Here is a 24,023-nt window from a genome sequence, read left to right as displayed (position 1 = left end):
TCTTATAAAACTTCAACAGCTGGAATAGTGCATGAAGAGAAACACTTAGAAATCAGACCAAATTTGCAGAGGAATTGTGTGTGAAATACAGGTGTATTTTATATTAGTGAACTAGTCAACAAATGTTGTCATAACACATGAGAAGAAAGAGAGAGGTCCATATATACATTTTAACTCTGAATAAATTCCAAATTGATAAAATATTTAAATTTTTAAAAAGAAACCAGAATACTATAGGAGCACAAGAGAATTCTTATATAGCTCTGATTGGAGAAGACTTTCCTAACTGGTATACAAAACCCAGAATCTATAACAAAAAAAAGTGTGCATATAAGCAATAACATCACAGGCCTGAGACTGCTTTCTTTTGGAGGGCCTGCTTACATGATTGGCCCTTGGCTGACACCTGGGAATCTGGATTTTGGAACTGTTCCCATCATTCTCTGATAAGAGTGGTTTACTGTGCCTGAGCTGCTCATATAAACAATGTGGTTCATGATGAACCCTGCATTCCCTTCTGGAAGTCTGGAATTTAGGTTACGTGCAAATCAGTGGGTGCCTATGTAACTAACCCCCAAGAGAAACCCCAGACACTTTCTGACAAGATTTCCTAGTTGGCAACATCTCAAACATGTTGCCACAACTTGTTCCTAGAAGAATTAAGTACATCTTGAATGACTCCACTGAAAGGGAATTCTGGAAGCTTAATCCTGATTTCTCCTTGACTTTGCCACATGTGCTTTTTACCTTTGCTGGTTTTGTTCTATCATCTTTTGATGTAATAAACCCTACCTGTGAGTTCAACTGTATGTTGAATCCTGTGAGTCTTCCCAGTGATTCAATGCACCTGGTCTTTGGGTGGTCTTTGGGACCCTCAACACTAACAGAATAAACTCTACCAAATAAATATTTCAAAGATTCTTCATAGCAAAACCACCACTGAGTATGGTCAAAAGCCATATGGAAAAATATTTGCAACACACAAGTCAATGTAGCTATTATCATAAAGAATATCTTTATTAACAAGAAAAATTAACCCCCCAAAATACCAAAAACCCTGAAGAAAAACAGGCAGAAGACAGAGAATGTAGAAATAGAAATACAAATGGTTTACACCAAAAGATATTCAATTCTATTCAAATGAGATAAAAACAAAATAAAACTATGAATCTACATTTTCACCTATTAGACTGTCAAAGATCAAAAAAAATTAGAAATCAGCCAGATATGGGGTACATGCCTATATTCTCAGTGATTTGAGAGGCTGATGCAGGGGGGTTGCAATTTTGAGGCCATAAGAAACTTGGTGAGACCCTGGCTCAAAATTAAAAAAAAAAAAAAAAATTAAAAGGGCTAGGGATGTGGCTCAGTGACAGAGCACCCCTGGGTTAAATCTCAGTACCAAAACAAAAACAAAAACAAAAACAAAACAACAAAAACAAACAAACAAACAAACAAAAAACATTCAGTCGATATAGTAGGCAGAATAACAGCCTCCCAAAGATGTCCAGGTCCTAATCCCTGGAACCTGTTATGTTACTACACATAGCAAAGAAGAATTGAAGTTCCAAGTGGAATTAAGATTGCTATCAGTTTACATTGAAATGAAGAGAGTACCCTGGATTAGCTGGGTGTGCCTCATGTAATCATAAGGTCCTGAAAGTGGAAGACAGAGACAGAAAAGTCAGAGTTAGAAAAGAAGTGATGATGGAAGCAAAGAGTGATTCAGTTGAGAAGGCTTAGACCCACTACTGCTGGCTCTGAGGATGGGGCAAGGAACACAAGTGGCCTCTGGAAGCTGGAAAAGGCAAAGGAGAAGATTCTCCCTTGGAGCCTCTGGAATGAATGCAGCCCTGTTGACAACACCTTCATTTTAAACTAGTGAGACCCATTTTGGATTTCTGACCTACAGAACTGAAAAATGAGACTGAACCACTAAGTCTGTGGTGAGTTGTTAGAGCAGAAATAGGAAATGAATACCTTGGCAAGGCTGTCTGGGAACAGGCACTCTAACTGCAACTGCAAACTATGAACAAAATATTAAGTGGAGAAAAAGAAAAGTAAGACATGGCTACCCTCTTTAAGGAGTTAGAAATGCTTCCAAGGAAAGAGACAAAGAGGACAAAACTATGGATCATGTTGAAAGGAAGGCAGTTAAGTGTCACAAGTGAGAGAGGAAAAGCATGTTGGGACTGTGCCAAGGTTTACTTCCTGACAAACAGGCCTAGGGAGACATTGATGACATTTGAGCTACTCTGAAGGATGTCATTAAAAGTAACTAAACAACAAATGAGTAGTTTGGGGGGAATAAGAGAGAGTCATTTTAAACAAGCATTTGGTGTCACTTAAAGTTACATAGCAGCTATGGAAAAATATGAAGCTATAGATTTGGAAACCATGTTCAGAAAGGCAATGCTTATAGACATGAGAGTGAGAAGGACTATTGAGGGGGTAAGATGGGGCAAGTGGAAGCACAGATTTTTCTAAAAAAAAAAAAAATCACAACTTGAAGGAAGCAGGGGAACCAAAAAAGAAGTGAGAGGTAGAAGGAACATGAGATTAAGGTCTCAGAGACTATAGGGAAAGATAAGTTTAAAAAAAAAAAAAGAGGAAGAAGCATCTGGAAATATGATAGTCTAAATGGTATCTGAAGACTTCTGCTGAACACATTCAGAAGTGCTAGATACAACAGAAGTTTTTTTTTTCTTTTTTTTTTAATGCACTAATGGATCTGTGATGGAGGAGTAAACACCCAGAAGCAGGAATGTAGAGAGCAAGAGAACATACTGGCTTTCCCCTTCAGGGTACTCACAGAACTGGTTTTCATGGCCTCTTGGGGTACTAGAGATAGGACATGAAGTCTCAGGCCCCCCAAAGATGGAGTCAAATTAGAAGCCTGGCCTCCTAAGTGCTACTACTCAGGAAAGGGATGAAGGGGAAATAACCACCTTGAGGCTCCAAGAGAACTTACCTGTCTAGAATTTCGGGGGTTGAGGAAGAGAGGAAACAAATCTCTACCACTATCTGCCACCAGGAATTTATAGCCATAAATCAGCCTTTAAGTACTTTATAGCCCAAATCATAAAACCTGGATGGACCCCAAAACATCAAGTGGAGAGTTAATTTATAACCTTCCCAAGTTGGTGGTGCCCCAAGAGGTCTGGCAGAGAAAAACACCAATCTTCTTTCAGTAAAACTGCCTTCAATTTCAGCCTGTAAGTATTCTGCAGATAAAGTTCCAAGGAACAGGAGTTTCCAGGTGATAATCAAAAAACATACCAGGAAACTAAGCACCACTTTTTGGTAGGAAAAGGCCATAAAGATATTGGGTATTATATTGATCAGATGCCTACCATAAGCTCTGTTTAATATGCTTGAAGAAATAAAAGGGTCAAGATTAAGAGTTTATAAATAATGGACATACAGATCTAAGAGAATCAAAAACAACTTTTATAACATAAAAACATAATAGTGGATTGTCATGTATGTAAGAAAAATAAATAAATAAATAAATAAATAAAGACTTAATAGTGGAATGAAAAACTCAATAGATCAGTTAGAGTTGTAGTAGAAGATAAAACCAGAAGAAATTACCCGGCATGCATCACAGGGGTCAAAGGATGTTCCTTTAATCAGTATTCTTCATATTTTACATGTTTTGTAAATGTTCTTTGATGTCTACTCAACATTAAAATGATATAACTTTGAGAGGAAGGAGTGGTAAGAGTCAAATAACTGCACAGTTGAAGAGGGTAAAACAAAGGGACTAAAAGTTTTATAACTTTCAAGGTATGAATTGACATTCAGAATAGTTCCCCTGGAGCAGGAGCGCTAGAGATCTGGTTCCAATGTGTTATGGAGTGGATTCTGTGGGGGTGAAGGTGGGCAGGGACCTGATGCTTCTGTGGACAAATGAGACAAGAGCTCCATGAGACAGGCAGTGAGGAGAAGAACCAATCATGTTCAAAGGCTTAGAGGGACATGGCAGAGGCCAGAGAATGGAGGGCCCAGCCTTGAAGGAGGCAGGAAGGGAAGACATTCAAAAGCATGATTAGTTCTTCAATTAGCCAAGTTCACTGCTTATTTAAGAAAAAAGTCCTGACCCAAAAGAAAGCAGACAACTAAGACATGCTTTAGTCCTAAGGCCTCATCTGGGTGGAAAGAAGGAAGTGTGTGCAGGTACTTCTCATTTCAATCCCCATGTGAAAATGAGTTATTCTCCGTTTACCTATTTATTTGGTAATAAGCCCCAAAAGTAATGGTCCACTCAATTTCAGCCTCATTTATTGTTTAAAGATTTTTTCCAGTATTTTATTTACTTATTTATATGTGGTGCTGAGGATCAAACCCAGTGCCTCACACTATGCTAGGCAAATGCTCTACCACTGAGCCACAACTCCAGCCCTTCAGCCTCATTTAAAATGCTAGTGCAATCTTCAGTATTTTTCCCATTTCTCAGCAAAGCAACAAAGACACCGGAGGTGTGGAAGACTTCCCTCCCATCCTTTGGATGTGGGACACAGTGCAAAACCATCAGTCCCTGGAGGACTACTTGGCACAGCAAAGGCCTTGCAACCCAGTTGCTTCTCTCCTGAAATTCAAGTCAGCAAGAACAAGGCACAGCAAAGGCCTTGCAACCCAGTTGCTTCTCTCCTGAAATTCAAGTCAGCAAGAACAAGGTCCCTCATGTAAAGGTTAAATGTACCACCCTCCAAAACAAAAACAAAAACACCACCTTCATGACTATAATCACCTCATAGAAGATAATGAGCAGGAAATACTACAACACTAAGGAACTCAATCCAGAATGTCACAGAAAAAGGCAAAATGCATAAACACAAACTTGACCAAATCATGTTCCCCTGAAAGCACTAAGCCTGAATAGTCAAATATGGAAGGAGAAAAGGGAAAATTATTTGTGAAGAATTTTGTCCATTATATAGCTCTGCTTCCCACATTTCCCATTTCTAATTCAGTTGCTTTCTGGACTTAATACTGTGAAATTGAAGAATTTCAACCAATACTTTCTCAAAGTACAACCTGTGGTTTATTTATAATACTACTAATCTTTATGTAGCATCTTTCCTTTGAAGGGCTTAAAGTGTTCCACATATTATTACAATTACTATATTAATAGTCTTGGGGGAAAGTGTATTGAGGTAATCATCCTTATTCCTTATACCTGCTGGGAAAATGGTGTGCTAATAACAGAACAGCTGACATTTATTGAGCACTTATCACATAGCAGGTAGTGTCATAAGCACTTTACATTTAATCCTTACAAAAACCCTATGGAATAGGGACTGTTATTATCCCCATTACAGATGAGAACACTGAAGTACATAAATATTATGGGACTTCCAAGGTTGCAAGCAGGGACGTGAATGAATTGGATTCACACATGGGCCATTGGACTCCGTGGTCCACACTAGTAACCACAAACTGGAAGGGCTCCCAAACAAGTCCCTTCAGGAGTCTCCCAGGCAGTGGCTGCTATAAAACTGGAACTGGGTCTTGGGCTTCATTCTTCTAGCTCTAGACTTCCTGTATGTGAGTGTGCATCCCATGTGTTTATTCACAAACACAATCTTCACTTCAAATTCAAGAAAATCCATGTATGCCTAGAGCTGTGAAGATAGATTTGAGCTTATTAATGCTGATGTTAACTTAAAATTAGTGTTATTTTACCATTATCTGAAATAGTGTTTTTCAAACTTTCTTGACTATGATTAACAGTAAGCAATGCTCTTTAACACTATGAATATATACACACACACACACACATATACATATACACGCACACACACACCTGAAAGAAATGTTTCATGAAACCATACTTACCCATATTAGGTTATGCTCTTTATAGTTTCTATTATATTCATTTTAAAAGTTCTGGTTGCAATCTAGGACACTGATGGTTTTTTTTAATTTTTTTTTTTTTTTTGATGCTGGCAGTTGAACCCATAGGTGCTTTACCACTGAGCCACATCCCCAGCTCTATTCATTTTTTTTTTTAATTTTGAGACAGGGTCTCACTAAGTTTCTTATGGCTTCATTAAGCTGCTGAGGCTGGCCTTGAACTTGTAATTCTCCTGTCTCAGCCTCCTGAGTCACTAGTATTATAGGTAGGCGTCGCTGGGATTACAGGTGTATTCTGCCACACCTGGCTCTAGGACACTGATTTTATGGGTCACTAATAGGATGGTTTAACAAACTCTCATCTAGAATTTATACTATCTCTGTCCCATCTGAGTACAAAATGAGCAAACTATAATAAATGAAAGCAATGAAAGAACTTTGCTCCTGAATACATCACCTCAACAAACTCTCTTTTTTTTGCAGTGCCATAAGGTCCTGCTCCTGTGTGCACAATTTTGGTTTCTACCTTTATAAAATGCCACAAATCAGGATTTCAAAATTTCTTTTACCTAAAACTCATATTGAGTTACATGCCATTTATGAAAATTCAGTAAAATTTCTAGTGATTGAAAAGCAAAGCAAAGATAATTCAAGAAAAGAAATGCTTTGGTTGAAATATAAAATGTTATCAAAAAAACATGCATCAATCAAGTTAATGGTTTGGGGTCGACTCTGTGTTGTTAAACAGCTGAAGTTCAATTTGGAGTTTAAGTTCTGACTCAAACACACTGAGTGGTGAAAATACTAATGGGGAAGGAGGCAGAGAGAGCCAAAGGGGTGGTCTGAAGTAAGAAAGCCCACTCACAATCCATTCATCCCACGGCTGGGTTTGGAGCCCAGCTCTCTTGGCCTCCAGACACCATTTCATGGATACAACAGCAAGTTTACTTCTGCCTTCAAATGGCAGTGAAAATCACTGCAATAATCTGCAGCTGGTATAACAGTTGCAATAATATTCATGTAGTGATATTTTTCATGCAGGGACTTTTGTATTGTTCAATGCAATCGGGCTTAGAGCATGCTTCCAGGAAATCCCTTTTTGGCACACTCTCACATTCCCCACTGTGGCAGTTTGGAAACTTTTCTTCCCCTCCTGTCTCAGAGGAATAATTGTCCCTTCTCCTTTCCAAAACTGCCCTACAAATGGGGTTTAATCCCATCCCCCTCTGCCTTCTCCAGGATCTTGTTTGAGAAAGGGTCCCTTCTCTCTTGCCTTGAAAAGTGGCAAGATTTCTTTCCCCCTTTCCACAAATACAGTCATTCACTGTTCTCAGATGCTAAGGGAGAAAAACTTCTTCCTTGGCTATGGCTGCTACCCCTACTTTTTATTTCAACCACCTACTCTCCCTTTAAGCCCCTGCAAACCGTTTGGCTTCTGTCCCCTCTCTGAGATCCTTTCCTGGAGTCCTAAAAGTTCAACAAACTTAAAGCAGGCCATGGCCGAGGCACTGGGGATACAAAGATAATGAAAGAACATTTCTCCTCCCTTCCATATGTTTCCCCAATGAAATCCTTTTCTGAACTCCCTACTGTCAACAGCCTCTCATCCTTCCTACCACTCAAGCCCCAAACACAATGACCAAGGCAAATTCATCCCTCTTCTCCGACCTCTCTGATGAAACTGCTGCCCAAGTCTGTGAAATCCTTGTCCTACCCCTTTCCACCTGCACACTGGTTCAGGCCCTGCAGCCCTCTCATTTGGATCTCTCAGGCATCTCCCCAGCTTCCTTGGCTCTCCCTTCCCACGGGTTCTACATAATGTTGTCTTCAACAGTATCATTATTTCTGAACCTTCAGTAAGTCTCCATTACTTCCTGAGACACAAGCTCCCCACCCTCACATAGCCTTCCATCAGGTGACTCCAAACCTCCCACTGCAGCCAAAAGCCATGAGTTTACCTTCTTAAACCCCTTGCAATGCTGTGAGCTTTCCCTCCACTGTGTGGAGAATCAGCTCTTGTCTCTATTGGAAATTCCACTTCCTCCACCTCCCCTGCCCACTGGAAATTATATCCATCCTTCAAGGCCCCACATTAACAACTATCAATCCCATGCAGGTTTTTCCAGTCTCCTTCCTGTGAGCCCCCAATGAACTTCCTCTGCATTTCTCCCACACAACTGCATGCAGAGTATCCTACATTAGGCCATGTGTATTTGTCATATCACTTTCCCTATACCTCACATCCCCAAATGGAACTAGGTATCATTTGTCCTGTACTACTTTCTCAAATGCCCTCACCGCTTCCTGACACAGCTCAACACAGAATTCCAAAATGGAAATCCATTTCTGAAACAGTTGCACCTGTTGACTCACTTAGCAGGGACTGGCATTCCCAAAACAGTGTCAATACCAATCTGTTTAGATCTGCATCTTGTATTGTTTTGGTGACTGACTTAAACATTTTTTAAGCATGAATTTTAGTGGTTAAAACTTAAGAGAATGCAATTTCCAAAACTCTGTATGAGCAAATTGGGTCACTCCTTTTCTTTAGTTCATTACTTTATTGACATCCTAAAGGAAGAGACAGGGATTCTCAGCATAGATATGAAAAATATAGCCAAGTGCCACAGCCTGGAGAAAGCAAGCCCTCTGTGGAGGACTGCAGTAACAGCAACACAGAATCCCAAGCTCTGGTACTAGATCCACAATACTCAGAAACTGTCATCATCCTATTGGTTTCCATATGAAGATTTTCCATCATATTCTACTCAATATGAGTAATTAAAAAGCCATCATTATAAAATTCCCATGCAGTGGCTACGTGTGGCTCAGTGATATATCACCTGCTTAGTGGGTCTGAAGCTCTGGGATTCTATCCTCAGCACTGCAAACAAAAACACCAAAAACAATAGCAAACATTCTTCCCATACAGAAGTCATTATGCTACGGGTGGAAAGACAGATAAAAGGTGATCCCTGACTTGATAAGCTCACAGTATAGTGGCTGTTAGTGACAGCAATTACAACATAATTATTACATAAAGCAAACTGAGGTAAGTGTTCCAACAGAAGGACCTGCAAACTCTAAAATGTGAGAGGTTAAGATGAACCCACCAAGAGGGTACACACATGGCAAGGGAAAGGACCCTGGACTGAGCAACATATTGAAAAACTAGTGTGTGGAGAATGGGCATTTAAGAGACAAGGGGGATACAGGTAAAGGTAATAGCAAAATCCAAACTTGGAAAGCACTGTGTGTGCCCAAGGACCATAGGGCAGTCCTGCATGGCTGTAGTGTAGGATACAAGGTATGAAGAGATCACTGAGTTTTTGGAGGTAGTGGGCTGGGGAGGTAGGGACACAGAGACATGATTGTTTAAATTCAAAACAAAACAAACAGAAAAAAGGGAAACCAGGTGGAGAGCATTGCTATATTAGGAAGCCCAAGGAGAAATGGGAAGAAACAGTTGAATTATTAATGAGCAGAATCTATAGGAGTTGGAATTGATGTGCCTATGGGACATGATGCAGAGCAAGAATGAAAATAAGTGACTTCAGATTATGGAACTTGAGCAATTAAGGATTCTTGAACTTGCAGGACTTAAGAGGACAAAGAGCAGGCTTCCTGAACTGCAAAGAGGTTAGGGCACCAAGGAGCTTACAATTCATATGGACTTCCTAAGGAATATTTTTAAAATTTTTTAACTTTATTTTTTATGTGGTACTTAGGATCGAACCCTGTGTCTCACATGTGCTAGGCAAGTGCTCCATCACTGAGCCACAACCCCAGCCCTTTTTATTTGGGGGCGGGGGCTACGGAGGCCACTCAACCACTGAGCCACATCCCCAGCGCAATTTTGTATTTTATTTAGAGACAGGGTCTCACTGACTTGCTTAGCCATTGCTAAGGCTAGCTTTGAACTCATGATCCTCCTGCCTCAGCCTCCAGAGCAGCTGGGATTACAGGCTTGCACCACTGCACCTGGCTCTAAGGAAGATGTTTGAAGGTTACACTAGTTACACTCACTCAAGGACTCTAACAGGGCAAGATTTAGAAGTCATCTACACAGCAGTGACAGCTTAAATCATAGGAGTAAATGAAGTCTTTGAGGTGCAAGTGGGTAACTCAAGAAGAGGGCTGAGAGTGGAACACTGACAAGATGTTTACATTTAAGGAGAAGGCACAGGCAGTAGACTCTATGAAAAATATTTAAGATGGTGTGGGAACACAGAAGCCAAGATGTTCAGGAGAGTATTCAAATTTGTTGAATGCTAAGGAGAGATGGCAGACAATTAGGATGGAAATGAGCCACTAGATATAGCCAGTAAGAGGTTTTGAGCTTTAAGAAGGTATCAGCAATACAGATGGATACTGGTGATGAGGACAGGCTAGAATATTCTTCTCAGAATTTTGTCACTAAAGTGAGAGATGAGATAGTAGTTTAAAGAAAAAGCTAGCCTAATAGTTGACTTTTTTTAAGGGGAAAAGATAGAGAACATGCCAGATAAAGGGAACTGCTGATGATGCATGATTTCATGGAAGGTGGAATAAGGTCTCAGTGCCAAACCTGCTATGTAAGCCAGTCCTGAAATTTCTGATAATGTAGAGCCAGGTATACATAAACCAATACAGAACCTATTTCCTAACTGAACTTTCATAAATCTCATTCTCACTTTCAAAATAATTTAGAAGATGTGTTCACATAAACCATTATATCCTAATAAAGTTAGAAATGTTTCATATAGAAATATTTTAAATCATGTTAAATCAGAAACTTAGAGAAGGCTTAAAATGGATTCAGCGATAATGCTATCAGTGAATCTGTTTTCAAGCATTACATTTTCATCTACAATCAACATGAGACTCATGGTGAGTACTTCATATCCTTCTAAACTCTACAGCCTTCGTGAATGGTTCCTCCTCTCCACCACACATGAACTTCCTGTGATTGGAACAACTGCAGGTGAAAGTCAGGGAAAAAGAAACCTTATCTCATTAGATTTGATAAACCTCTGACATTTATTGCAAGAAATACAATAATAAAAACTTAAAACAAAAATATTTGTTATGCCTTATTCTAAAACTAAGTCTCAAACTGGAATACCTTGGAGGACAGATACTTTTGTAGAGGTCGTTTGACCTAAATAGTTAAGCATTTGTATTAAGTTTTATTTTGATATCTAATCAGATTCTTAATCATAGCCCATAAGAAGGAATGCAACTTTAATATTGGACTTTACTGATGTGTTTAGTGCCTGCAATTTTTTTTTCTTTAAATCATAGCCATATGGTAAATTTTCTATTTTGTTATGGTTCTCTTTTATTGATGGGCATGCAGTGGGTGTTTCTTGGAAATGGCCAATTTTTATTAAAATATTTCTGGAAGAAAGAAAAAAAAATCCCCAAACATATTAAAAGACAGCTAAAGAGTTATAGGAAGCAAAGCTAGAACACAAAACAGCTCTTCTACATGATCTCTCTCATCACCTTCAGTTTAGTCTGCAGTGTAATTATCCTCTACTTAAAATATAGGTGTAATATATCCTCTACTTAAAATATTTTTTGAAGAATTATGTCCTTGCCCTCTACTTAGCAGGTATTCACCTCCAAGTGTGCTTAGCATCAACCAGAGGAGGAGGGGGATAAGAAGATGCAAGCAAGGCATGACAGAAAAAAGGAAGCCAAGACTGAGACACAATATAATGAAGAACTGAGGACAAGACTCATGGAAAGGTTTAGCCCAGTCACATGGTCAACGCAAGTGTTCCTGGATTGTTTGGTAAAGAAGTAGGAAATGTTTTAGGTAGACATAACACTGGATTTCTGTTATAAATTGAATCTAGAATGACCTCCAAAGGCTCAGGTATTGAAGGCCTGGTCCCCAGCACAACCATGTTCAGAGGTGGGACTTTTAGAAAGTGACTGGATCATGAGGCCTCTGACTTCATCAGTGGAAGGATAATTTGATCGAAAGTGGTAGAAGCTGTAGGAGGTGGGACCTAGCTGAAAAAGTGGGGCCTTGGGGGAATGTTCTAGGGAACTATATCTTGTCCCTGGTCCCTTCCTCTCTGCTTCCTGGCTGTCATTAGCTGAGAAGCTTTCCTTTACCACACTCTTCCACCACAATGTTCAGTTTTAATCAAGGTTCACAGCACAGGAGCTAGCCAACCATGGACTAGAACCACTAAAACATGAACTAAAATAAATCTTTCTTTAAGTTGTTCATGTCAGGCATTTTGGTCACAGTGATGAAAAGCTGACTAACACACTGCATTTCCTTTTGGACTAAGTCATAGATTATAACTAATTAAATGTGTAATAAATCCATCCTGCAAATATATATTAAATGTTATGAAATGACATTTGAAATGTCATTATTTTACAAAATAAACCTGCCTGCTTATTCAGGTGCTGGATGTAGTACCTATATAACACATTTGTATTTTAAAAGTACATTTGCCTAAATGGCATTTGGGATCAGAGGATATGTTCCCATTTATAAGAGGAGCCACAAAAGCCCGACAAGCATTCTCCATTAGCACCAAAGTGAGGAACAATGAACTCTAAGAGCAGACCTCATAGTGATACACAGAGCCACCCCATCCTCTATTCCCTACATTTAAAAGGGCATAGTCAGGGCTGGAGAGCACAAGGCATCCTGGGTAAAGCTCCTGTGCTCAGGAAGGGCTCTCATTGGCCTCCTGGCACTGAGGTTCAGTCACCTGGGTCAATCCATCTTGCAGACTAGCAGGAGAGAGACTTAGTCCTCCTGGGAGTGATTAAATCATATTTAATAAAACACCCCCACATACAAATCACACCAGGAAACACAAGGCAGTGAGTGAGTAAAAGAGAATCCCAGCCCGCAGGCAGTTTACACAGAGAAAGCCTGAGAACCTTCTGATGCTTAGGAGAGCCCTAGAATTTACCAGACTGTGGGCCAGAGGAAAGGCGAATCTTGTGAGGATCTCAAACATATCTCTTCTGCTGTGGCCTTCCTGTTTCAAAGCAAACCTCAGGTTTCTCATATCCTAGGGGGGCAAAGGAGAAATTTGACATTTCAGTCTACCAATAAAGTCACATGAATTAGCAAAAAATCTTTCATTCAATTAAGGGATTAGAAGAGTCACTTACCTAAAATGACAATGAATCTACACTAGTAAAAAATTACTTTACTTTATGTGGTATTTTGAAATAACTCATTTAAGAACACCTGAAAATATTCTATTATAGACATGAAAGTAAAGACAAGAAAAGGAACAAGCAGTAACAAGAAGACAGAGCTAAGCATCATTTGATTAAAAGAAGGAAAACAACCCCTACACATCTTCTGCCATGTCTACATTTACTGGTTTCTAAGAGATTTTTAAATTATCAAACGACATTCTATTCATACAAATTTTCAAAAGAGTACCTGCTATCAAAGATAATCTCAACATTGTTAAACATGTCATTAAAATACAGAAGCTCTCTCCCTAAATGATTGGCATTTTAAGCTCTCATACAAGTAATGGAGTAATATAATTTTACTATCCAATACTGCTTTCATACAGTTTCTATATAACCACACTAAAGTATCTCATATTAGTAATAACTTTACTTTCAGAAATTAATGATGATAACCAGATTTTAAAGGTAGCTTCCCACTATCATGTATAATTATAATGCACCAATGAAAATAATTAAAATATCTTCTAATACACATCTTTTTAACAGGCAGGAAAACCTTTTTTGAATCCAAATGAAATGAGCTACTTTAAATTTCAATTTGTATTATGTATAAAAATATAATACTCTTATTGTCAAGGCTGAATTGTTTTAAGGTTGTCTCTTTAAAACAATCAATCATGGTGTTGGGGATAAGGCTCAGTGGTAGAGCACTTACCTAGATACATAAGGCCCTGGGTTTAATCCCTAGTACTAAGAAAAACAAACAAGAAAAAAAAGCTTAACAAGCAGTCATGGTGCTGTGACTGAGTGGTAGCTAAGCACTGAAAACATTATACTGTGCAATAAACTCTGAACTGTCATTTCAGAAAAATAAGCACTGTGCTACGCCCTGCAGCTACCTCAGGAGTGAGTCAGCCCCAATCCCTGCCCTATTGGGCATCACAAACTTTATACTGTTCAGAGTGATTTTTTGTTAGTTATCCCCAGGTACTCTTAAAGATTCATAAGTCGTCAGTCTGAAGGACCAGAAAAGGCTTCATCATCTAGAAGATATCCCAAAGGGTAAAGGAAGTATGAATGAGACTCTCAGATCTCTAATGAATACCCTGAGATCCATCACTCTCTATACAATAACATCTACTGGGCCTTACCAGATCCAGGATTCTGTGTTTTTTTTTCCTCCTTTCTATCATTCTTGGGATGGAACCTACGGCCTTGCACATGCAAGGCAAGTGGTCTACAACTGAGCCATATCCCAGCCTTTACTTTCATTTTTAACAGCATGTAACTGAATAAAATCCAACAACCAATTTAAATCACGTCCCCAATACACTGGGATGTTATTGTCAGTTCATGACACAAAGCAATAATCATCTGAAGGGAAAAATCATTTCAATGGGATGAGATATGCTAAAAGGTACAGCAATGGAGACTTGCAAACTCTGGGCTCAAGGACCTGTGAGGAACTTTCTTCCTAATAGCCATGGGTCAATGATAACTATCTCTAACTTAAATATTTATTCTGTTCTCTCAGGGATTTAAACAAGTACTTTTCATGTGCCAAAGCACAACTGATTCAAGCAACTTCTTTTTGCCATCTGATTCAGATGCAATTAAAGACACTTTCTTGCCAACAAGAAAATTGAAGTGGAAAAGGCAAATGACTCACAGGCAGTAGATCACCAAATCTGTAACAGAAATAGGAGCATACACTAACTGCTAAGTTCTACCTGGCCTCCTCAGAGTTTGACTCATCAGGGCAACTGGTAAAGATCTCCCAGTCAGACCTTCAATCTATTTATAAACTGGGTCTTATGTTGATATGATTGATTTAATGAGGTGCCAATTTCTAGAAAGCATTTCCAAAGAAACAACACATATCACTGTTGTCTTTGAGTCAAGTAAATGAGAATGAGGAAGAGAAAGACAGAGAAGGCTCTGTAATAGTATGGTTTTGCTCTATTTTCTAAAAAAAGATTCCAAATCTTGAGCAGGGGCTACCATGAGTCTTGCAGGGCAAAAATTCGTATATGCAGAGCTACCTTCTCCCCTGGTACTGGACAAGGTCTCCTAGGACTTATGTTCACCATGTGAACATTGCTATTGGCAAGTATAAACCCTTACATGCATAGTTGGGATAGCTAAATGTGTAGGGGTTGTTAGACTTGCTTTGGAAGACAAATACAGTTGTACTATGGTTACTGAGTGCAAGTGCAAGAGAACCTATGAGTGAGTCTTGATACCACTGCAGCAGATTTCTCTGTAACAACATAAGGTCTGTTACTGACAATATGAGGTATAACTCTTGCAACTTTGGTGCATCTGGGAGATAATTTAGCTAAAAACCTATGCTATAACATTGTATACATATGTGTGTATGTTTGTGTGTGTATGTGTGTGTATACATATATATTTGTATAAGTAAATGTAAAAATAAATTTTTATATTTTATAAAATATACATATATTTATCTGTACATATGTAAGATTTGAGAATTATGCCTAATGAGTGTTACTAAGCCTTTTGTTCTTATAATAAACAAAGGGTAAGAATGTGCTTTTGTTTTATTAATTTGGGGAAATTCATATTTAAGTAAGTTTTCCTATTGATAAGGCAGCAAATAGAATTTTTTAAAATTCCTCCTAAAATTAGTCACTCCAAAGTCTTCAAAATATCAACCATGGACTGGGGCTATGGCTCACTGGTAGAGCACTTGCCTGGTGTGTGTGAGGCCCTGGGTTTGATCCTCAGCACCATATAAAAATAAACAAAGTAAAAAATCCATTGGCAACTAAAAAATATTTTTAAAATATTTTAACCACATTTTTCCTTGAGTGCTTTAATGCATCACTCTACTTCCCAATAATCCTTTTATGCAAAACTCAAAAAAAGTCCTTCATAGTAAATCTCCATACTTCTAGATTCCAAAGGGTAGACAGAAACCAGGATAATAGATGAGGCACAAAGGTAGTTCAGATAAGGTAGGGAGTAGTGGAGAATTTCAGTTCAAGCTTGTTTCTGGTAGAGTGTACTTGTTTTGATCATTTATAAATAGAGAGAAAAATACTGTACTGGATTCAAAGTCCAAACCTAAGGAGAAGAGGTTGGTCTTTAGAAATCACAGTGCACAAAGCCTTGGAATAGGAGACTTGGGTTTTCATTCTGGCTCTTCCATTGGCTCCTTGGAAAACCCCAGGCAAGTCATGTTGTTTATCAAAGGCCTCATTCCCCAATTCATGGAATAAAGAACTTAGATTGGTCAGGGGTCAGCAAACTTCAGCCCAGGTCACTTTTTGTATGGGTTCCAAGCCAAGAATGTTATTTTATATTTTAAAAGTGTTGGAAACAAAAACAAATTTAAAAAATTAAAAAAATAAAAGTGTTGGAAACAGAGAACACACAAAAGAATAGGTGAAAAGAAATCCTATGTTGCCCACAAAGCCAAAAATATTTGCTATCTGGCCATTTAAAGATAAGGCTTGCTGACCTCTGTGCTAGAATGATGGGATGATTCATAGTCACCTGACACAGTTGGAAGCATTACAACCTTCCAGGTCCCATCCTTCAGAGATTATCTTAAAGTAGGATCTGGGGTAGAACTCAAAGACCTACATTTTTTTAAAGTTCCCTAGATTGTCCTGATGCATATCTAGGTTTGAGAACTACTGGGACAAATGACTTCCAAATCCCTTCCAACTCTTTCTAAAATTCGGCATGTGCTACACATAGTAGTCTTCTGATACCCAATAGCTGGAAAATGGGTTTCTTTGCCAGAAAATTTGGCCTGCTGTTTACAAAATGATTGATTACCTTACTGTCTTTGGAGTCCAGGTTTGGCATTTTTTGGGAAATTTTAGTGGTCACCAAACTCTTTGAGCCTTGGGTTTGCCATCTGCAAGCTATCTACCTCTATGTGCTATGCTGAGGACTGAATGCAAATAACCTTGCCTGTTTTTGGATGGACATGGTTGCTCAATAAACAGTTACTATTTTATCTAAATTTCTCCCACTTACCACCCTAAAACACAATAGACCACTACCTCTGAAAACTAAGCAAAATTAACAAAGTTCATTGGAGGTAAGGGCACATCCCATTTAAAATATCTTGTATTCCTTTTTCCTTTCATGGTACAAAGGTGTCTAAGCTAGTAACACATGACATGAAGGGTCATTCAGAACAGACTAGAGCAAAAACCAAAAATGTTTAGATTTCATCTATAAAGTTTTCTTCCTACTCAGTCACGCTAACAAACTGTCCAGTTCTTCTAGTCCTCATGCACGGTGACCACAGAGGGTCTCATATATGAGAATGCACACTCAAGGCATTTCTGGAAATCTCAAATCATAAGGGGAGAACCATTTCTAGAACCTTACATGAACAAGAGATTTTGAAGTTTTAAGCCCACATTAAATTTCTACTATCATTCAACATTTATGTGTCTCTTTCTTTGTTTAAGAAAAGTACTGAATCTCTTACTTTACAAGTAATATCTAGACCATAGGAATTTTCTCCTCTACTTGTCGCGCCTCCCATTTTTTCAATTCTTGAGATCACACCCAGAGGAACATCAAGTATTAGAGCAGAATCCTGTAATGGACAAAAATACAAAAGTCAGTATTTCTGTTGCTATAATTAAAATATCAAAAACATGTAAAAATAACCATAAGATTTCAAGGTGGGTTTCTTTTTTTTTTTAGAAACCTGGCCCTTTTACCACTTTCTGAACAAAAATATGATATAGATCACACAAGAAAGAGCAAGCATTAAGATGGCCATATATATAATCAAAAAGCATCCCTAAACATTCTCCATTGTACATTGCCTACTGGATAGAAACTAAACTCCTAGGTACATAATTCCAGGCCATGACATTACTCACAGTCTCTTTCTGTAGCTTCTCTCCCACAACATTCTGCCTCCAGCAAACTGAGCCCCTCCCCCATTATTCAGACACTCCATCTATCATCAAGACATATATATGCTTTGTTTAAGGCATTTCTTTTGTCTAGAATGATTTGTCTTCCCCAGCTACCAAAATTCTCCCTATGGGTAAAGCCCTGGCTTAGCAAGAATCATCTCTTATGAAACCTTGCTTCCCATTTAGATCAGGCAAATTAACCACTTCCTCCTTCAAAGTTTCCACAGCACTTGAGACAGACTCCCATCACATCACTTGCTTCGCTCTGTCTTGTTACCATGACTTTATGTCTTTATTTCCCCATTAGAACCTGGAAGCAGCACTTGTCTCAAGCATGAGTGCACTTCCCAAAGCAGAAGGGTCCAAATACACAGCAATGCTTCTCTAGCATTTGCTAACCAATGCTGGGTACAACTGGTCCATAAAACTGCGGGCATGATGGAATCGGGTTAGTGAAGTAATATCACAATCATAACAAAAGCAGCAGCCGCCACAGATGAAAACCTCATCTTGCCAAGTACTGCCATAGGGACTGTTGTATGCATTTTCTCCTTACAACCATCCCAGGTTGAAGATGGAGGAACCATATTTCTGGCTGTTGCAACCAAAGTTTTAAGAACCTTCAGTAACTTGCTTAGTGAATATGGGGTAGGGTTGAGATTCATCAAAAGAGCCATAACAACAGCATTACACTTTGACCCAATCGTTTCACTCCTAAGAACTATAGCTATCCTTCAACAGGAGGAGAAAAAGATACATGCATGAAGATGCTCTTTGGAGCCAGAGGTAGCTATCAGGGTAGAAAACGTTAATCAACTCAATGGAATGAGTTGTGGTACATGATCAAACAAGTCCAAGTGGAAAAAAGCAGCATATCAGTATATAAAATTCACTATAACAATAACAATATAAAATCTATATTTATATGGTTGAAAGCATAAAGGTTACATAGTTTTTTTTTCAAATCTTCATATGCTACATAGTTTTTAATCCAAAAATTTATTTGATGTTGTGTTAAGATGATTTTGACAAAAAAGAAAAAAAATTAAAGTTTTTAAATTTTTGTTCCTTAAAAATATTCTTTTGTGGGATATAAAAAAGTATTTCTTTTATTTTAGATGCTTCTCCTTAAAAGATCATATAAACACTAAGTTTCTTCATAAAATATAAATATAGCGCTAGATAATCTGGATTATCTAGAAATTCAAAAAGTATAATAGAAGACTGTGTTGCATCCATACTATGGAATGATATTCAGCAACAAAAATGATTGAATTAGCCAGGTACAATGGTGTACACCTGTAATCCTAGGAACATGTGAGGATGAAACAGTAGGATCACAAATTTGAGGCCACCCTGGGCAACTCAAATTTGCCTGTCTCAAAACGAAAAAAAAAAAAAAAAAGTGAAAAGGACTGAGGATGTTGCTCCATGGCAAAGCAGCCCTGGGTTCAATCCCTGGTACTGGAAAAAAAAAAAAAAAAAAAAGAAGCAGCAGCAGCAGTAGTAGTAGAAGAAGAACCAAAGATATATGCTTCTTGGATGAACTTTGGGGGCATCATGCTGAGTTATTAAAGTCAACCTCAAAAGATTACATACATAAAGTGAATACATAAAAAAATTAGTAAAATTCAAGTATGGTCAGAGTCTAGTTAACTATATCATGACAAACAACTTCTTGGTTTTGATAAAGCAATATAATTACTGGGGGAGCTGGGTAATAGGTACAGGTAATCTCTCTATACTCTTTTTGCAAGTTCTTGTGAGTTCATAATTATTTAAAAATAAAAAGTCAAAGAAGTGTAAGTATAGTTATCATGTAGAGAAAAGAGCACAAGCTCTTAACATGGACAAAATTGGAGTTTTGACATTTATTAACTGCACAATTCTGGCAAATTACTACTATCTCTAGGCCACATTTACCTGTAAAGTAGGGATGATTAGAGATAATGGATTTAAAGTACCTGGCACAGTGCCTGTCAATGATAGCTAGAAAATAGTGGAAGTCATTATTATTATCATCATTATCAATGATGACAAAGAACATCTTAGTATTTGGAAGATGTAACTGTGCTCTGCAAATATAGCAGATTGGTATGCTCTAGCAAGCAACTGACAGATCTCTCTGTAGTTATAAGGAGGCATTTTAGCTATTGTCATGGGGTCAGACACTTCACCACATATCTTAAATCGAAATGCTCAAAAGGAAAAACATTACTTAGTAACAGTGTGCATACACAGCTGCATATGATGCTGTATTTACTTCTCACTACAGTCTAGTTAATAAAAACATTTTGTTATGCTTAGATTATATTAAGATTTATGAGTGTGAACTGTATCTAAGTGTCAAATTTACACACTAAATATATAGACTAGTTGCTAAATAAAAGTTTGATACTTTAATATCAACATGGAAACAAGAATGTTTAAAAGTGAAAGGAAACCTTGCTCTTCTCTGTCCTTTTGTAGAGAAAATTATATAGCTCAGACTGCTCTGGCCCTACACAAAAGGAGAAAACAAGACCATGAGGAGAACCAGCCAGGTCCTAACCAAAGGCACCTACAGTCTAATGAGGCTACTTGCCACATTTTCCCTGAATGACACATTCAAGATCTGATAACTCAGCAGGCCAAACAGGAAAGTCCAGGAATAGGAAAATTAGCCTGTCTGGAAACCTGAGTCATCACTATCTAAATATCATTCAATATTAAAGAAGACTCAAAGGTTTGCTCTAACTTAAAATTCTGTGCCTCTATACGTCTATCTAAAATAGTTTAGAAACAAGTATAATAAACAAGCTAAAATAGTACATTAGTTTCCTCCCTCCCTTTCTCATGTACAGTAAGTAACAGGAATTGGATAATGGGGTTCATGAGGATAAGCTGCACAATGCTATGGTTTGGAAATGTAGTGTTCACCAAAAGCTCATTTATGAGACAATATAAGAATGTTCAGAGGTGACACGATTAAGTTATGAAAGGTATAAACTAATGAGTGGATTAATCCACTGATATGGATTAACTGGATGGTTAACTGTAGACAGTCAGAAGTAGGTCACTGGGAACAAGTCTCTAGGGTTTATATTTTGTCCCTAGTAAGCAGAGCTCTCTGCTTCTTGGTTACCATGTCCTGAGCTAATTCCCTTTGCCACATCCTTCCATCATGATGTTCTGCCTTACTTTGGGCACCAAGCCATGGAGTGTGTTGACCATGGAACCTCTAAAACCATGAGACAAAATAAACTTTTCCTCGTCTACATTGTTCTGGTCAGGTCTTTTGGTCACAGAGATGGAAAGGTAACTAAAACACAGAATTGATCTCAAGGAACTCAGGCCCTACCTCTACTTGTCATTTCAACAATGTTACATAAATGGAATCAAACAGCTTGTGACCTTTTGAGATTGGCTGAGCATGATGCCCCTAAAGTTCTATCAGGGAGAGAAGACATGTGTATCCAAATACACGTGATACAGTTTGTATCCACACAAATTCCCTGGGGAGTATGGCAGGGTTAGACTCACAGTGAGAACCACGGAATGCTTTTTACACCTTTTTTTTCCTGGTAGTGTGGATGAACCCAGAGCCTCACATATTGAAAGCATATGTTCTTGCACCAAGCTGTATCCCAGCCTTTACAGAAAGCTTTTTGAAAAGAGGAATGCCAAGTTCAAATGGTGTATTATGAAGATAAGATTTATCTAGCATCACCAGGCATTCTGGACTAGTAGAGAGAAGATGATGCCCACTCCTTGATATCATAGAGGCTCATGCTTTAGTACAAGTGAGAGACTGAGGATCTAAGAGTGGAGGGCAACTGAGGTAGAAAGCAGAGAAGGAGATTAGCCTGGGAAAGAATCGAAATGACCGGAATTAGGCCCAGATCTCTGGGATGGATGAAGATGGTTCCACAAAAGATGTGAAGAACATAGGAGAGGGTTTGGCAGAAAGATTGAGATGATCAGATGTAGACACAGAGTTTGAGATTGTGATGAATTAACCAAATACAGATGATTAGGAGGTAGCTGAAACTATAGAACTGGAAGAGATCCCACGGACACCTCACACTCAAAAAGTCCAAAACCAAACATACGATTTTCCTTTTTTCAAACAAGGTTTGGAGAAATCTTCTCCAAGGTATTCTACCTCGGTAGCTGGCACTACATCCCTTAACACCACAACCACCGTTTCAAAAGCTACAAACCAGGGAGTCATCCTTGACATTCCTTTCTCCACTAGCCTTGACCTAATCACCATGTTTACCTTGAATCAATCTCCATTCTGTCAAACTCTCTCCAACTCTGCAAGCAACTTCTCTGGACCACTGCAATAACCACAATCATTCCTGAATCCACCATGGTTCCTATTATTATCTGCCCTGACATAGCAGCCAGGGTGATCTTCTGGAGAAGCACATCTGATGCTATCATTACTCTGCTCATCCCCTTTAAAGCTTCTCATTGCTGAATTCTAAAAACCTAAACCCCAGGATTGGGGGGCTCTTGGTCCAAGGACTCAAAAATTCAATTAGGTAGGAGGAATCAGTTGAAGAAATCTAATGTACAACATAGTGACAACAGTTAATAACATATTGAATTCCTAAAAAATTACTGAGAGGATAGTTTTATGTGTTTTCACCACACAAAAAAATAAGTGTATGAGGTAATGTATATGTTAATTAGGTTGATTCAGCTGTTTCACAATATATGTTCCAAAACCTGTTGTCCATGATAAAGGCAATTTTATCAATTTAAAAAGTAATTAAAATAAAAATAAATAAAAACTAAAACAGAAATCCTTAAGATGCTTGGTAAGACCTAGGTCATCTGGCCACCATCTACCTCTCCCATCTCATGCCTCTCGATTCTCCTTCCAGTGCAGCTATAATGTCATATTTCCATTCTTCCTTTGGTCTCAGGTCCTCCCACATGCTGCTCTCTCAGCTTCTTTTCACCTTCCCAGACCCTGTCTGGAATCTAGGTAACTCGCATTCAGTCTTCAGACCACAAGTACAGTACTATTTTCTCTAGAAAATTTCCCAGGCTCCTCAAACTCATGTGTTCCTATATTACTTTCACATGACATGCTCACAGCTAGTTATTAGGCATTGCTGTGATTACATAACACCTATCAATCCCATTGGGACCACAAGCTCTGTGAGGGAGAAGCCACATCTGCTATGCTCCCCACTAGATCCTAGTGCCTGGCACAGTGCTCAACATGCAGCAGGCTCTCAAACTTTCCATGAATTAAAAATAAAAGATTAGGACTGGAGCTACAGGATAGGAAAGCAACTGACAATTGAGAAAAAAGAGGAAAAGGACAGAACTTGGGGGAACCTATAAGTTTAGGAGGTCAGAAGGAAAAAAAAGAAGCTGTATAGAAGGCAGAAGTGGGAGAAGAACCAAGAATGCAAGGAACCAAGAATACTTGGAGAAAAGAACAAGAAAAGAGAAGTGAACCCTATGGATCACTGCAGCGAAGTTAAAAAGTCAAGTACTAAACCAAGAACTTTGGAGCTGAACAGTGAACAATTAGTTTCAATAGGGAACAGAGAAGCCAGACCACAAGAAATTCAGGAGTCAATAGTCCCGAAGTGGAAGTGGCATGTGAGGATTATTTTTTTAAGTTTGGCAAAGAAATGGAAGAAAGAGGATGATCATATCAGGAGTAGCATGGATATAAGAAGTTGATATAAAAATAAAGACTTGAGTAGACCTGCAGAGTTGGAGGCAGATCAAAAATGATGAAAACAAAAAAAATGTAAAACACAGAATAACCACTGGTTACTACAGCTCCAGAGGAGCTAAAAAGAGAAAGGTGGGCTGGAGATACAGCTCAGTAGAGACTGCTTGCCTAGCATGTACAAGGCTCTGGGTTCAATCTCTAGCACTGTGGGGGTTTTGGGGGGAGATTCAAAGAAAGGGATTTGCTATGGAAAAGAAGATATCTAGTTCATCCCTCTCAAATTGGAGGGAAGAAAATGTGGGTGCAAACAGACATCATTAGGTGGTGATGAAGGAATTTATGGGAGCTCAGAGACTGATTTGTTCAGTAGTACAAAAGACGCGGTCAGC

The 24,023-nt window shown here is 38.6% G+C and overlaps 1 protein-coding gene across 5 annotated transcripts in view; it reads right to left on the bottom strand.

The window, feature by feature from the left end:
- Mtm1 (myotubularin 1) overlaps window positions 1–24,023 on the bottom strand; it is a 98,705-nt gene that overhangs the window by 39,394 nt on the left and 35,288 nt on the right. For 4 of the 5 annotated variants that reach the window (XM_027954506.2, XM_071606340.1, XM_071606343.1 and 1 more), the window contains 2 exons: window positions 17,507–17,617; window positions 12,789–12,890 (listed from right to left, as the gene is read on the bottom strand). The exons of the other annotated variant lie outside the window; for it this stretch is intronic. In XM_027954506.2, coding sequence (XP_027810307.1) covers window positions 12,789–12,890; window positions 17,507–17,617 — 213 coding nt within the window. The remainder of the gene's footprint in view (window positions 1–12,788; window positions 12,891–17,506; window positions 17,618–24,023) is intronic. 5 annotated transcript variants of the gene reach the window in all.

This window comes from Marmota flaviventris, chromosome X (assembly GCF_047511675.1).
Source record: "Marmota flaviventris isolate mMarFla1 chromosome X, mMarFla1.hap1, whole genome shotgun sequence".
Classification (NCBI taxonomy): domain Eukaryota; kingdom Metazoa; phylum Chordata; class Mammalia; order Rodentia; family Sciuridae; genus Marmota; species Marmota flaviventris.
This window is presented reverse-complemented; position numbering and strand designations above follow the sequence as displayed.